At 33.8% G+C, this 17,814-nt stretch overlaps 1 protein-coding gene across 2 annotated transcripts in view; it reads left to right on the top strand.

Annotated features, from left to right (window-relative positions):
* The first annotated feature begins 733 nt into the window (after positions 1-733).
* The window catches only part of mertka (c-mer proto-oncogene tyrosine kinase a), a 36,206-nt gene continuing 19,125 nt past the window's right edge, over positions 734-17,814 (top strand). The window contains exons 1-4 of one of the 2 annotated variants that reach the window (XM_058795235.1): positions 734-1,004; positions 5,599-5,953; positions 7,028-7,128; positions 7,215-7,385. In XM_058795235.1, the coding sequence (XP_058651218.1) occupies positions 923-1,004; positions 5,599-5,953; positions 7,028-7,128; positions 7,215-7,385 (709 nt within the window). In that variant the 5' untranslated portion in view covers positions 734-922. The remainder of the gene's footprint in view (positions 1,005-5,598; positions 5,954-7,027; positions 7,129-7,214; positions 7,386-17,814) is intronic. The other variant, XM_058795236.1, reaches the window with a different exon arrangement.

The raw sequence follows: 17,814 nt of genomic DNA on the forward strand, positions 1-17,814 counted from the left end.
TACAGAGTTAGTAACTCGTATCAGCAGATCATTTATACAGTTTCACAAATATGACACTCTTTTTGTTGTTACTGTTTTTACAGTTTTTTTCAACTGCTTACACACAACATCTTTACTTTCTGAAACCTGACACTCAAATACCAGAACCACACACCAAATTTTCAGGCTTTGACTCAGTTTTCAATTTCAGAAAACACTTTTTTTCAAAACCAACACACAATTCTCTATGTAACACAAAAATCTAACAGGAATTAATATATATATATATATATATATATATATATATATATATATATATATACACACACACACACACACACATTTTATTGCAAATCAAAACATTACAGGAATTAATATCATGGCAAAGGTGTTTGCAAATGTTTGCTTTTGAGATGTGTTTGTGATATTTTGAATGCAGTGCTTCATTTTGCAAGAGATGTGAGGCATTTTGCATTTTGTGTGCAATTCTTGGATTTGTGTGTTTTTCAAGTTTTGAAAAAAAGAGGCAAAGTTTTGGAAATGTGTGTAAGCAGTTGAAAAAAAGCTGTAAGTGTTGCAATTAGGTAGGCCTACTAAAAGTCACAAATTAGAAAATTATGTAAATTTACATTTATGAATATAACATTTTGTTGATAAAACAAATAAATTTCCTATATATTCTATGTTATGTTTACAATGAGAAAAATACTCATAATTGCGAGAAGCGCGCGTCCCAGACTGCTGGTGTGTGACGTCATGCGAGGGAGCGCGCGTGCCGTGGAGTGAGCTGCACTCTTCAATGCGCGAGACAGACGCATTCCTCCGTGTGTTAAATGACCCAGAGAACAGAGCAGAAAAGATGTTATTTGATCTGCACATGCTCTGCTTCGTGCGTTTACTCATCTGACACGCTCAGACGAAAGGGAAAAGAAAAGAGAGCGTTATGGGGTTCATCTTAGGCAAAGGTTTCTCAGCGGTGTTGCTGCTCGTCGGATTGTTTTCACAGTCAGTCAGAGTCGCAGCTGGTAAGATGTGCGAGTTTCTTAAAGTTACTGTGATGTTTTTGTGCATGCTTCGAAAGTTACTTTGACTTGTATATTATAAGTTGATTGTTCGCTTAGTGCTGTTAAAAGCGCGTGCGTGTGATCAGATTTGTGTTTTCTTTAAAGAGGTTTTGCTTTGTTTTTGTCATTATGGGATGGATTTGTGCGCAGGATCTTTAAGTGGAATCAAGTTGTCAACACAAAACTTCTGTTTTCTTCATAGAAAAGCTCATTTTAATTGTTTGATTTGTTATGTACTTGGAAGAACCTAATGAAATATTTAAGCATGCTCTATTAAATACTAATGAGGTGAAATATTTTTTAAGGTTACTAATATGGCATTACTCAAGCTTTAGATAGTGATACAATTATTAAAAATTGTTGGAGTTTAATTCACTGTCAAGTTTAGAGGATTACAGTGCTGTAATAATAATCTGCCCTAGTTTTATAAAGGTTTAGAAACTAAATAGTGCTGGTCTGTGACTATTTAGTTCCTGTAGTCAATAACAATAAATCATGAGACTTAAGTGAAATTTCACAGTATATGTTCCTAATAGTTTGTTATACAGTACTGTTGCTGACGGATTTGTTGTTAAATGTCAAAAATAAAATCTTAATTTTATTAGGCTATGTGAATAGGTTTAACTTGAGAAATTGATAGATTGTGAGTCAAAACCCAAATTAGTGATGTAATATTTCAATTTTTTACATTTATTAAAAATTATTTTATTCTGGACTCACTTTGATACGATTAAGCAAAACATTGAAAAAAAGTTTATTAAATATTGTTTTATGCCGTATTTTAGTATGACTGTTATTTTAGAAATCTATTTACTAAATATAGATTTTTCATGCTGGGTGTCCATTTAAGTATCTGAAATTTCGTCGGTGCTCATTGGCATTGTGAAAACTGCTTTATAAGACTTGGAATTTTCTGTAAAACCTGGAGTGGTTTATAATATCTTCTAATAAAAAAGTGGAAGTGATTAGTGTTAAAATTGAATTGCCACTGCAGCAAAACATGTGTTAGTCCCATTCTAGCTATGACTAAAGCATTGATGTACACTACAGCAACTGATCATTTAATTGTGCCTAAGACAATACAAGTGGGCAAGAGCTTTTTGATCGAGTTCCTTGAATCCAGAGGTAGTATATATGAAAAGCTCTCTCAATAAAAGCTGCGTATGCTTCTTTTGATAACAGATTCCATCAGAGAAAGAATTTCCTTTTGCTCCTGGAGAACAGGATGCTGGTTTTCCACTGCGTTTCTGAAGCCGTGCCAGACCTGAGTCACTCAATACAAAATGTCAAAATAACAAGTATTTCCCTTAGTGAAAAGTAGTGTGGCCGTACCACAAACAACATAGCTTGATATAGCGTGGTACTCAATGATTACATGTATGTATTTACATGGGAATTCAAAAGATGCTTGGTGTTACCATAGTATAAATACTGTATTATTAATAATACTGTCTAATGTCAAAGTTTAAAAGTGAAGAGAAGTATAGAAAAACAATGTTAATGACATCATGCTATTTTTTTTAAATTTTGCAAATATATAAATAATAATTCTATAAATAATAAAACATTGCAAAAATATGAATGATAACTATGCTAAATTATATATGTGTTATTATGTAATATATGTATATTTATATATATATATTAGGGGTGTCAACGTTAACGCATGCAATTAATCTAAAAGTTTTAACGCGTTAATATTTGTAAAAAATTTTTATTATTATTATGCAAACAAACATACTATTTACAGGTAACAAATCAAATATAAACAAAACATACATGACAGCCAACATGATTTGTGTGTGTGTGTGTGTGTGTGTGTGTGTGTGTGGGTGGGTGTGTGTTTGCGTAAGTGTGACTGGGTGTTGGGGGTGGAAGTATATAAATAAAAGAAAGTACAACAGACATGACAATAGCAAAAAACAAAAAAACAAAAAAAACAATAGTAATGATAACAGTAATAATAATAATAATAGTAATAATAGCATTAATAACAAAAATTAGAGGATGGAGGATGAGGAAGGTGATAAGTAATAATAGTAATAGTAGCAGCAATAACGATAATAAACTTATTCATCCGAGACAGGGGGGTGGTTGGGGAATCAGGAGGAGGACAAATAGTAATAATAATAATAATAATGTTAGTAATAGTAATGATGAAATAATAATAGTAATAATAGTAATAAAGCTATAAATAGAAAGATATTGTAAGGCTGCCTCTTTTTTAATATTTTTTTAACGCAAATTAATCGCTTGATAAGGTTTGACCCCAACTTCTTCCCGTCATCGCAGCGCGGAAGGTTATCTATCATTGTGTGATGAGGGTACAGCGAACCAGTGTTGCCAGGGTAACGGCACAAGTGGGCTATTTTGAAAATACAGTCGCAGGAAAAATTACAGAGCCGTGGGTTGCGGTTTTTTGGGCTATTTTTATAATGTACCACGGCCGCCCAAGGTGTATATAGACAAATAAAAGTGAAAATAGATCCTTTTACTAATGTGTATTATACTTGAAATGTATCCCTGGCAACATAAGAACGGAGAGACGGTTGTAACATCAAACAACGTGAGTTTCAGCAGAGCAGCAGAAATAAACATGATAACAGCCACTATAGATTATATTAGATAATAAACACACGATTACGATAGGATATTTGTAAGTGATTTTGTTGAGTAGAATGTGTACATCTGAAATGCTAATTTGTGCAGCGATATAAAAGGCTATAAATAGCATATTTTAACAACAGTAAACGACCAAATTCCACATGTGATCGTAAGAGGAAGTTATTACAAACACTTGATGGTGGTTTGAAGTGAGTTCTGAGTAAACGTGCACTATTAATCTCATAAATTGTCTTATGAAGCATGATGCTAATATTAGCTCTAATGCAGCTGCAGAACAGGTCCAATTCTTCTTCATAATGCATTTTATCATAATACTTCACGTAAGGTCGCAAGAATGTTTTGTTGTATTTATTTAGAAACACTTTTGATAATAGTTGGGTAAATGTATCCTGGGATTGAAGCAATGTGGCTTGATAAACGTTATATTGCCAGTTTAAAGGCTGATAATGGCTGAATAAAAACAAAAGAATAATAAGGATTATGTCTCATACCTGCGGAAGTGTGAAAGACTCTGTTTCCTTAAACTAGTTTGTTATGCATTTCTTTATTTCAACACATTTGTATATTTCATTGTACACATGGGGTGCTTTTTATCCCTGTGTTCACTAAACCCATCTTGAGTGTTTGCTGCTAAAAAGCTCACTTTTTAGTTTCATCTGACCATAGAAGCCAGTCCCATTTGAAGTTCCAGTCATGTCTGATAACTGAATATGCTGGAGTTTGTTTTTGGATGAAAGTGTTTTCCAGAATTGTTTTTTTGAGTCCCTCCCAAACAACATGTGGTGATGTAGGTGCTGTTTAATAATTTTTTTTTTTTTTGAGGCTTTCTGACCCCAAGACTCAATTGCTTTCTGCAATTCTCCAGCTGTGGTCCTTGGAGAGTCTTTAGCCACTCAAACTCTCCTCCACACCTTGCTTTAAGACAAAATAGACTCGCGTCCTCTTCCAGGCAAATTTGTAACATTTTCTGTTGATTGGAAATTTTTGATTATTGCCCTGATGGTGGAAATGGGAATTTTTAATGCTTTAGCTCTTTTCTTACAGCCACTTTCTAATTTGTGAAACTTAATCTTTTGCTGCACAACAGAAATACATTCTTTGATTTTTCTCATTGTGATGGATGATTTAAGGGAATTTGGGCTTTGTTTCCCCTCATATTTATATTCCTGTGAAACAGGAAGCCATGGCTGGATAATTTCATGTTCCTAGTTACCCTGGTGTGATGATAAATGCAAATATGAATGGGAATATACTTCAGAGATATTTCAATCATAAGAATTTTTTAGGGGTAAAAATAATTGTGGCCATTGTGTACTAGAGAAAAATATTCATTTCATAATGTGATTTCCCTCCACTTTTACATTTTTTTTTTTTTTTTTTTTGCTTAAATTAAAGGTTAGATTTTTTTTTACATTTCTGAATGAAAGATCAAATGGACAAATAATGCGGAGTTATTTTCACAGCCGCCTTTGATCATATTTACCAAGGGTATGAATAATTTTGAGCACAACTGTGTATGTATATATATATATATATATCTATCAGGGATGGGCAACTTCGGTCCTGGAGGGCCACTGTTCTGCAGAGTTTAGCTCCAACCCTGATCAAACACACCTGAACAAGCTAATCAATGCCTTCAAGATCATTAGAAAGTTACAGGCAGGTGTGTTTGATTAGTGTTGGAGCTAAACTCTGCAGGACAGTGGCCCTCCAGGAAGTTAGCCATCCCTGATATATATGAATGATAAAATATATAATAAAAATATTACATTTATTCTAAGTTATTATTTACAAGTTATTATTGTAATACTTATTCTTATTATTTACATATTATATTATATTATGTATTATTTATATATTCAGATAAATATTGATTAGTTTAGTGTAGTAATGACATGCTTATATTTACAAAAACACTAATTTCCTCAAGCAGCTGCCAGTTGGAAACATCCCATCGCTGTCGTTCACCAGGGAGGTTCGCCTCATTGGGGGAGACAGGGCCGATCTTCCTGGCCAACGCAGGAGACGGACCCACTGATTGTCCCGGCACGAGCCCCCAGCGTACATCTGTCACAGGAGGAGATCCAGAAGCTGCGCTTCAAACCCACCGTGGGCACAATCCAGCGGTCAGAGGGGGCAGAGGTCAAATTTAACTGCTCCATCGACATCAATGACGTCAACCAGGACCTGAATATTCTGTGGTTTAGGAACGGTAAAGAGATCCCTGATGGCATGCAGACAGAGGTCTACACTCAAGGGACGGTCACCCTGCTGTCCACTATAAGGTAATTATGACCAATACTGACTAATAACTGTCTGAATATGTTTGGAGATTATTGAACCTGGCCATTTTACAGATTAACAGATGTTCAGTCTACCAACAGCCTTTTCAAGGTTTTTTTTTTTTCGGTCAATATAAAGGAAACTAAAACCACTGAAGCCTGAACACTCTAACATTTTTAAATGAAAAAGCTTGCTAATAATAAAAAGAAAAAGTAATACATTAATTAATTAGTTTTCCTCTTTTCACTTATGCTCTTCTACACTAATATTACCAGCTCCCATCATGACAGTTTTTTTTTTTTTTTAATGTAAAGGCAATCTACCCCCCCCTTTTTAGAACACTTTATTTATTTTATTTAATAAAGTTATTTAATTTTATTATTTTATTACAATTTTAAAATAAAATTAACAGTAATAATAAAATATATTAATTTGAATAAATTTAATATAAATAAATAAATTATTTAATATTTAAATCTCAAAATTAATACCAATATTAATTTTTTATGCTCTTCTACACTAATATTACCGACTCCCATCATGAGTTTTTTTTTTAATTTTATGTAAAGGCATTTACCCCCCGCCTTTTAGAACACTTTATTTATTTTATTTAATACAATTATTTTATTCCATTATTTTATTACAATTTTAAAATAAAATTATTTTATTTCATTATTTTATTACAATTTTAAAATAAAATTAACAGTAATAATAAAATATATTAATTTGAATAAATGTAATATAAATAAATTATTTAATATTTAAATCTCAAAATTAATACCAATATAAATTTTTTATGCTATTCTACAATAATATTACCGGCTGCTTTGACGAGTTGCTTGTGTTTTGTTTTGTTTGTTTAAAAGATGCTTTGGTTATAAGTGTCTGTGAAATTATCAAATTTAAATGAAGTCTAATGGTTTTTTTAATTTCAGCAATGTTATGCACGATGCAGTTGCTATTGCATTAAATTGCATCAGTCTATGTATATTATATCTGCACTATTTCAATCATTGGCCACCTTTTTCTTTAATGCATCATATTTTTGATTTATTTCCTTTGACATCATCTTTCAGCATTAAAAGCGTCCAGAGAGCAGATGCTGGAGAATATCACTGCAGGCTTAGTGTCAGTAACAAGATCATTGAGTCAAATCCCATCATTATAGAGGTGGAAGGTAAGTAAGCCTTCAACTCGGTGACACAAACCTTTGGTTATGCATTTTAGACATTTGATGTTTTGCCACATTTTACTCAAATCCAGGCCTGCCGACCTTCATCATACAGCCGAGTGACGTGAACATCACGAGAAACACTCCCTTCACACTGACCTGTGAGGCGGTCGGTCCTCCCAACCCTGTGACCATTAAGTGGCTTCACAAAGGCAAAAGATTTGCAGAACGCAACGAGGCTTCTAGCAACATCATCATTAAAGGTACGAACACATGGGCTTTTGTTATGCTTCTTGGCGCTGTTTTTGAACTTTGTAAGGTGACTCAGAAATGCTATAGTTTTTTAAAATCTTGTTGCCAGTATAGCAGAGAATCAAAAGGCCTAAAAAAATTAATTGAGAAAGAATTTATTGCCACACAATTTGATCAAAGTGGAAGATTTTTGTTAGGTTACGGTAATAGATTTGTTGTCCACATGATCATTTTTTTAGAGAATTGGAAGTTCTGCCACAAGGTTGTACTTTCCCAAGTGCCTGTTGACACTGAATAACCCTTCGGTACACTGTGTTACGGATGACAGAAAACATGATGAACTGTTCCTCTAGTAAATCAGGACATCCTTATTGCTGGAAAACGTTAGCCGGCAAAATTTTGAAGATCAGCAAACAATAGAAATCAAACTTTGATTATGTTCTGAGTGTTGAGTGAAGACTAGCATGTGTTTGTGGACATAAAAGAGTCATTCAAAAGGGTTGTCTTTTCCATTTATTAAAAAAAAGTCTGTAAGGTTTGTCGCATATTTAAGTGTTAATAAATTGCATTGGACCACATAAAAACTGAGATTGATTTCAAACATTTTTATTTTATTTATATACTATTATTATATTTATTAATATTTTGAATGGGCCTTTTTATATTTACAGTTTTCACTTTAAATTCAGTTAAAGTTTTAGTAATTTTGGTAAATGTTTTTGTAATTGTTTAATATTTATATTTAGCTTTATTTTTAGTTTTACTAATTTTAGTACTTAAATTTATTTCAATTATTTGTCAATGCAACAATTCTGATTTTCAGTTAACTATTTTAAGTTTTCAGGAATATTTATATTTTGCACTTTTTTCTTTTCATTTTTTTTTTTTTTTTAATATATATATATATTTATGTTTAGGTCTATTTCAATTTTAGTTTTAGTAATTTTTTTTGTTGTCACTGGAACATTTATAATTTTCATTTAACTATTTTAAGTTTAGTTTTGTCACCTAATATATGTATTTGACATGTTTGACTTCATTTTTTGTTTTGTTTTTAATATCTATATTTAGCTTTATTTTTATTTCATTTGTTTATAGTAACTTTAAAAAAAATTTTGTAGTAATTTTTAGTAACTTAACTTGTTTTAGTTAGTTATCAGTGCAACATTTCTACTTTTCATTTAACTATTTTAAGTTAGTTTTTTTCATCTAATACTTATATTTAACAATAACAGCATTGCATTGAGTAGCCTTATTTCAATAGCAGCGTGCAGAAGCAAGAACCTGAACTCTGCTTCTCACTTATGCATTTACTTTCCAAACAGATGATGTCATTAAACCCCTTAAGTCTATTTTTATTGCCTAGCTCTCTAAAGTGATTATAATTTCCAGTTTTCTGGAAAGTAATCTGTTTCACATTCCAAGAGGGGTCATGTATCCCCTCGCAGTTCCCCGGCCGAGATCATCCAGCACATTTTGTTTTCTGCGGTTATGGAAAATGTGTACATAACAGATATTGTGAAACGTAACTGAGCTTGCAGGAAGCTGATGAAGCTGGGTTGTGCGTTTAGTGTCGCCCCTCAATTCTATGGATTTTCAAACGTTTCCACATTACCTCTAATTAATCAGCCATGTTAAAGCTTGTATCTTCAGAGTCACTTCTGTAAGGACAGTGGGATAAAATCTTCTACTGATGATAATGGAGCAGTCAGATTACACTGATTACAACGAGAATCACATGACTGCAATGCTTCAAACTGTGGATAATTTCCTTTTTTGATCATATCAAGAGGAATAATTAAATCTATTTCAGTTTTGATGAGTCATTTGTAAACCATCCATGTGTTTAAATGTTACATTTTTGGAGCTCATAATTTTTAATCAAAATGCCATAACTCGATCTTTTGGTGAAAACTAATTTTATTTTTTTAGTAAAATTATTATTTTTTTTGTGTGTGTGGGTGTGTTTTTGTCATTTTTCAAAATATGCCTGTATAGGCTATAATTTTTTTTATTCATTTTTTTTTTTTATTTGATAATTTTTGTTTATTTAGTTTTAGTAATTTTAGTACGGAAGTGAGAAATGTTACCTTTTTAAATAATTTTTATGTTATTTTATTTTTCAGTTAACAAACTAAAACCAAAAAAAAAAAAAAATGTTTTTGTTAACTGAAAAATAAAATAACATAAAAATTATTTAAAAAGGTAACATTTCTCACTTCCGTACTAAAATTACTAAAACTAAATAAACAAAAATTATCAAATTAAAATATAATAACTGGTAACGTATGCTGGACCATGCATTTCCACGTGACAGAAAAGATCTGTCGCACCTTCTGTTTTATCACGACTGTAACTCATTAAACTCTGCATGCATCTCATCCCATGCTATGCAACCTTAAATTGCAAATCTTGTTAAAAAGAGATGGCTTGTTATTTTCAGATTGATTTATTATTATTATTTTAGAATTCCCATTCACTCTTTTGATGCAGCAAATCCACCTAGCAACCACCCAAAACACCCTAGCAACCGCATTATAATGCCCTGGCCATTACCCAGAATACCCTAGCATTGGTAGCAGTGACCACTCGCAGTGTCAGCAAGTGCTTAGATGTTTTTTGAGGTTAATCTCCTAAGTATGGTAATCGGTTTCTTGGCAACAGACGTAAACCTGAGTTATTGTGAAAGCAGGATTTTTATGGTTGAAGTTTACTCAACCGGTGCTGATATTACACACACAAAAGCCTCATTCAGGGGCCCCGGCATCCCAGCAGAGCCTCGTAAAGAACGGACAGATCAAACTTTAGCTGGCTGGAGCCGAGAGCTCTTTGCAGCACTGTCTGTTCAACAATAATAATCGTCTCATCAGGAGCCATTTTAGTTGTATTTACTGTTGTTTATGGTCCTCTTCAAAGCACCAGAACGTCCTGTAGATAGTTCAAACTAATCAAACTACACTGTAAATAATTAGTTTTCAAAGATGTAAAATAAAGCAAACATGAAGTATGTTTTACAATAAAATACTAGGCCTAAGTATTTCTACTTCAAAATTTCACGTTCAATTTAACATATTACTTGCTGTTTCTTTGTAATTATTTGTAATGGTTGGTTGCTAAGGAGTTGTTAGTTTTGTTGTAGTGTTCTGAATGGTTGCTAAAGATGTTGTTAGAGTGTCGCTTGGTCGCTGTGGTGTACTGGGTGATTACTGTTGGATTGCTAGATGGTTGCTATGCTGTTTTTGGTGGTTGCTAGGTTATTGTTCAGCAGTTATAGAAATATTTAAATGCATATTTTATCTATATTTAATATAGTTCAAATTAATTGATATATAGCCTATTAATTGGTAAATTGTCGCTCAAATGGCATACTATATATAAAGCATATATCGTTGCTTTACAAAAAAAGTACTGTGGTAATACCGTGGTACAGGGATATGAAATGATACGATGGAGTTTTGATATGGAACTGTTTCTTATATTATGTTTTTTATTAATTACATTTCTTCCCTTCTTTTCTTGTAAAGTTTAAGTAAAGTTTTGTGTTTTTTAATTTTTCAGCTCCACAGTTTGCTATAGCAAGTATATGGTGTGGTGTGGCAAATGTGAAGTATTAAGCTTCCTAAATGTGAATTTGAGGAACAAAATCATGGCATTTCTTCATGGATTTTTTGTTCTAGGTGCATTTTTACAGACCTGGGATGCTTGTTATTCAAATGTAGTGATAAAGTAGCTATGTTTCCACCCAAAGTTCTGAATGTAACTTGTTCGTGAGGCTAGATCATTTGTGAATAAAGCACCGTTTCCATCCAGCAAAATGAAGAGAACAAAATCCTAACTTCCTGATAAACTGGTGCGAAATATGTCTAAGAAAAGGTCATTTGCAGTAGTAGGAGAAGCCACTGTGGCTCTTTCTTCTAATAAACGACTTGCGCCTCAGAATGCTCAAGTGAAAAACACAATAAACGCAGTCATGTTATCTTCTAACGGAGGCAGTTGCCTGCTGTTTGGGAATGCAGTCATGTAAGATGGCTCTGGGAGGTAATCATACTGATCCACTTTGATGACAGCCTTTGCCTCAGGCATTTCAGAATGACCAAAACAACATTTAAGATGCTGTGCAATGAGATCGATCCGCTATTAAGTCCAGTTGTGCCGCCCCATTGCTTAAAGTCACACAACTTTTTTGATGCGTATTGAGGAATTTATTCAGTAAATGTGTTTCCATCATAGTCTATGCATATATTTTCTTAGCAGATAAAAAATATATCCCCCTCAGTTGAGTGCATATACAGTAAGTTTTTAATGCACATTTTTTAAATTTATGCATATCTGGGAGTTTCCATCCAGCAGTTTTTTTTTTATCCCAAAATGCACATTAAAAAATAGGGGGATGGAAGCATTGATTAAATACATTTGTTATAGGACAAAAAAAAAAGAATAATTTAATAATTTAAATAATAACTATTTAATGCAAAAACAGTTTCACAACTGATAAAATGTAAAATAAATAAATAAATAAATATATAATTTTTGTAATACACCTGAAATTGATATTGTAGTTAAATTTGGATGCTGACTACAGAGGCGAGTTATTCACTATCCACCACTGCTCTATATCTAGTTAAAGATCTGTAAATGCATATCCAGAGGGCCATTAACAAAGTTTAAAATGGCTTTTATCAGGCTCTGAATCTGACGGCTCGTTTAAAAGCATCAATTCACTGTATGTTTAAAGATCAATTCATTTTGAAGATCAGATCAGATATGCTCATTTCTGAGTGGAATAAGTGCATTTTTCACCTCTCGTGCGTGTAGGACACAAAAAGGCTCTCTAAGATTGTGGTAAATCCACATTCCACCCCACTTCTCCTTTTATAGTGCCATTTTCTTACTGGAATTGTTTCCAACAATGTGAACACAGAGCGCCTCTGATTTTCCATGTTGAACTCGGGCTCACTGTCCTGTCGGGCTCACAATGGCTGCATTACGTAATGCACACACAAACACTTTCTTTCTCTCTCTCTGGATGCTGTGATGTGTGTTTCCATTAAGAGGGAACTAGTCAGAGCTGGATATGACAGTTTCCCATGTGAGGACTGGCCAGTAATTACTGCTCAAGTTTCAGAAAGTGCACATAAATGCTGAGTTCGATGAAGCCATTATGACACCACAGCCACTGCGAAAGTGCTTAATCATTCAGAGCATATTATGCGCTGGCTACAGATGCAAGACTCAAAACTGAAATGGAAAATATAAAAGATGCATCACTCTCTCCTAATAACTAATTTGAACTTAACAGTAAAATTACAATACTAAATTTTATTGAAATTGTGTGTATATATACTGTATATATGTATGTGTGTGTGTGCGTGTGTGTGTGTGTGTGTGTAGGGGTGTCCCCGACTAAGTATTTTTATAGTCGAATTGGAATTTTCGAATCATGCCGATAGTCGACTGATAGTCGAATCATATGTTTGGGGGCGGGGCAAAATACATTACCAAGAGTCAAGTCAGACATTCGACAGTCATAAATACACAGGGAAAATGTGCAACGGATGCCTTGCAGATACAAACGGGGTAAATAATGTTTTATGTTTTGATTAAAAGATGTTTTTACAATAGTGCTCTCATTATAATTTTATGTATATGATCGTAGTTAACGTTCTGCATTTCTGTTTTGAGCTGCTCGCGCTGAAGATGACCAGTAGAATGAAGCATATGATAGCAGGTTTTTAATCAATGGGATTTAACTCATTATATCTCACATAGAATACGGTTCGTTATTTATATAACATAACATTAATATTACGACTTATAGGCTATATGCACAAAATGCCCCGAATGCACATGAACGCGTTTGTGGACGCGTTCTTCATGCAATAACATGCAGAAACACAACTAAACACTAAAAAATCACAACGTTTTATTATAATAGTGTTCTCATTATAATGCTATGTATATGACAGTGCCAGTCATAGTTATTAATATTCTGCATTGTTGTCCTGCTTGCACCGTGCACTGAAGAGATAATCACCGTATAGTACTATAATGAAGTGCTTTACTGTAGCGTAACTCAAACAAATGCATCTTATACGAGATAAATAATATATACACGATATAAATAAACCGACTGAAACGTTTTGAAATCACTTGTTGTACCCTACCTGATCAAAAAAAGGAGAGATGACTGAGGATGATGGCGAATGACTTACAGATCCTGAGCACCACTGACAAGCATCTGATCTTGTAAAATGTGTGGTAAGTACTGCCGCTTTATAGTATAAACAGAGTTCATGCGATTGCGAATCTCGAAAGTGAAAGTGAAACTAAAAAGCGATCGTGCATTTGAAAGCAGTTTCAAAGCCCAGCAAATTAGTAGCGGCTCCCTGATGCCTGCATTTTATTTACAGTATAATTACCCAACGATATAACTGTGCGAGAAAGTATTGAAATATATATTTTCCCTGTGTTTCCTTCCTGTAAGCTACTGAAATGAGCCGCACTGTGAAACAGCCAATCAGAGCAGAGCTCAACATTATTATTCATGACCCTTCCAAATAAGGTAATAACAGACTATTTCATTCTAGGGAGAAATCCTAGGGTTGTAAATGGACATGTAAAAGTGTTTCTGGAGAATTTATGCCCTTACCTAAGCCACATACCTTCTATGTAAATATCAGAGAACAATTTAAAATATTGTATCAATGCATTCTATGGCACCTTTAAATCTTCAGCTGGTTTATGAGGGCTTGTCATTATAAGTTTGGCAAGATGGTTGGTACAAATGCAAGTTATACTGTAGATAACCCAAACTCAGAACAGATGCAGATGTAAGTTTGCGTGAAGCAGCATTTACTGCGACCCAAGCCGCTCTGCGATGCTGAAAACACCGGATCATGAGCTGCTCTCGTGTTAAAGTATACAATGAAGTACACTTCACATACAGTATACTTATTTAAGTAAATTGCAGCAAGCTGTTTTATTTTGATTAATCGTGCAGCCCTAGCTGCTGGGATGTTGTTTGGCAGTTTATAACTTGGTAATCCAGGGTACTTTAAAAATTGGAGTTACCATGGTACATGCTTAAAAAGCATCGTTTGTTTGTGCTGTAGTGAACACTACACCAGAGCCACCTCAGATTCTGTTGGATCCGTATGCAGGGCCTGCTAGCATGGCTGTTCTCCAAACCCGATAATTACAGACCGTCAGAAATGTAGCATACACTTCCTGGCACCCATACAGACTCACAATCTGTACAGCTTACTTGAATGTTTTTTTGGTAACCAAAACTCTTCTTTTCGTAGTTGTTTTTTTTTTTTGTACATTTGCTACATTTAGTCAGCTTGATTCATGAAAAGAAGTTTGGAGAGACTCCTTTTGTATGGAGTCAAATGATTGGTAATTTTTAAACTAAAAGAACTAAAGTAAAAATATGAATTTAACTTATTATTTTCAAGTAGGTGGTTTATTTAAAATATATTCGAATGTTGTATTGTACCTTGCTTTTTAACTAGGGCTGGGCAAGTTAACACGCTATCGCTTTAATTAATTAACTCCGACAATTATTTTATCATGCATTAACGCAGTGTTTTTTAATTATTATTGTTATTTTGAAAGCCTGTTACTCACTGGCTCTGAATACACACAGACAAACCATGGGTCACAGGAAGGGTGGGATGTTGATCAGTACTGGCTTGGGATGGGTGTCAAGACGCGTCTCAACCAATGATAGCATTTGGGGTGGGCAGCAGTGCTTGAAGTGCTCCCGATAAAATTATTTAGGCTAAGCATCAACATTCACAAACCACTGTTCACTGTTATTTTTAACAGAAAAGAATGAGAAACTGGGCTTTGGGGGTCAAACACGCTCGGGCACAGTCAAAGGGGTCATCGGATGCCCATTTTCCACAAGTTGATATGATTCTTTAGGGTCTTAATGAAAAGTCTATAACATACTTTGGTTAAAAATGTCTCAATGGTAGTGTAAAAAACACCACCTTTACCCTGTCAAAATCAGCTCTGTTTTCATCAAGCCGTTTTTAGTCCATGTTGTTTTAAATGCTAATGAGCTCTGCTGACTCCGCCCCTCTCTTCCGTGGGGTGACGAGCAGTACTGTTTACTTTAACCGCAAAACTGGCTAACTAGCACATTATTAGGAAAGGCGATTTGAATTCATTATTGAATTTTGTGTATAACAATGTGATTAATTGCAGATTGTCATGCGATTTAATCCCGATTAATAAATTTAATCATTGCCCAGCACTATTTTTAACTAAATCTTCTCTGGCTAAAGAAGAAAAAGTCTTCTTAAGGGAGGTCTACCACAATAATAATTAATGCAAAACATCCCTGTGAGCTGGTTTCAGCAAATTAGGTATCATTTAGGAAAGTTTATATTCCAGAAACCTTGCTTTTCCATGTCCAGACCAAACCCACAATCATTGCTGCATTGAATCTATTACTTATATTTGCATCTTTTTCCAGACACTGTTTCATTAGCATAGTTCAGTCGCTTGCAAACGGAGGCACGGTCTGTCTCCCTGACAGTCGGGGATAGACACGTTTGATACTAAGAAACATGTCAACAACCAAACAAGTAGCTTCCTGTCAGCTCCACTGGGGGAAGCAATGTGTCCTTTGTGACAGCGGCTCTGAAATGCACTCGCACAAAAGGGATATTATGGCTGGGCTTGTGTCAGAGTGGGACTGGAGTGTTGGCGTGGAGTGGCACTGAAAGACTCGTACTGTGCGACACGCTGGCGGTGAAAGTTACGCAGGCCTGCATGTGCTCGACCTTCACGATTGATGCAAAGCCTGTGGCCTTGATTATGTCACAGACTCTATTATTTTGATTTTAGGCACCATTAGAGGCACCAAATGGATTTAGTATTATATATTTACAGTTAATTGTGCAGAACTCACAGCCAAAATTGTACGCTGCTGTGGATTGTTTCCAGATTAGTTTGCAAATTTGTGTGTATAGTTTGTGTTTGTGTGGTATGTTTTTAAAAAGTCTCTTATGCTCACCAAGGATGCATTTATTCGTTGAAATATACAGGACAAAAGAGCAATATTTGTATGATTTAAAATAGCTATTTTCTATTTGAAAATGTTATTTATGCTGAATTTTCAGCATCATTACTCTAGTCTTCAGTGTCACATGATCCTTCAGAAATAATTCTAATATGCTGATTTCATGCTCATTTCTGATTATTATCAATGTTGAAAACAGTTGTGCTGCTTCATGTTTTTGTGTAAACCATGATACATTTAGTTCAGGATCCTTTGATGAATAGAAACTTCAAAAGAACAGCATTTATTTGACATAGAAATCTTTATTAACATTATATATAAATGTCTTTACTGTCAATTATGATCAATTTAATGCTGATTTGAAACCCTCATGCAGCCTTCGGTCATTTCTGACCGGAGAATTTTACATTTTGAATTTTTAAAAATCGTAGCTTCACCAGAATGGTTCGAAACTCGGTGACTTTTATGGCACTTGGTATGTGAACACACAAAAAAATTGAGGGCATGATTCATGATTCGAAAAAGTTAGGTGGTCGTAAAAAAAATAGTCACACTCATGGTCTTCGGTCAAAAATGACCGACCATAGGAAATGAATGGGAAACGGGAAAAATTAAAAATAAAAAAAAATTTGTGTGTACAATCTACAAATCCCCAACAATGCAGAAAAACATTCCACAGCAATGAAGGGGTGAAACTCTAAAACATCTAGAGTGCAAAATCAACACATCCACTCACACATACACAATTATACACACTCAAATGAATTGGTATGGCAATAAACATATAGCCAAAATGACTTGAGTGAAATAAGAGGTTGAAATCAGATCAGACCCTGAAGGATTAGGCTCTGATAAAGCATTCCTCTTCATTTTTGTTACATTTTTATAGTTTTTTAATGTTTTGTGTAACAAAATGCTTTCTGTGTTCAGGATTGACTGTAGTAATAATAATGCAAAAACCTATATAATAATAATAATGCAAAAAAATATATAAACCTTGACAAAAAGTAGTCTTTGAAAATGCCTAAATATACATTTATGTCCACAACCTAATAAAAGTAAACAATTATGTCTAAAAACAACTAGGGAATTCACAAGACTCTCTATAGAGTCCTATACAGGCAACTAGTGGTTACACCATGAAATTACATGTTTTTTCTTTCTTTGCTCACACCAGGAGGTGCTAATCTGCTTTCAAAATTTGGATTTTAAAGGCCTAGTGTCTATTTTCATCTGAAATACTGCATAAATTGAAAAATAATTTTTAAAAATGTGAAGAAAAATTTTTTACTATTTTCAATGGGAAAAATGTATCATAATTATTGCATAAATATTAATTAGTACCATAAAATTCTCTCAAAATACAAAAGAAAAAATATTATTGAACAAAAATATATTAGATTCAT

This window comes from Onychostoma macrolepis, chromosome 13 (genome assembly GCF_012432095.1).
Source record: "Onychostoma macrolepis isolate SWU-2019 chromosome 13, ASM1243209v1, whole genome shotgun sequence".
NCBI lineage: Eukaryota > Metazoa > Chordata > Actinopteri > Cypriniformes > Cyprinidae > Onychostoma > Onychostoma macrolepis.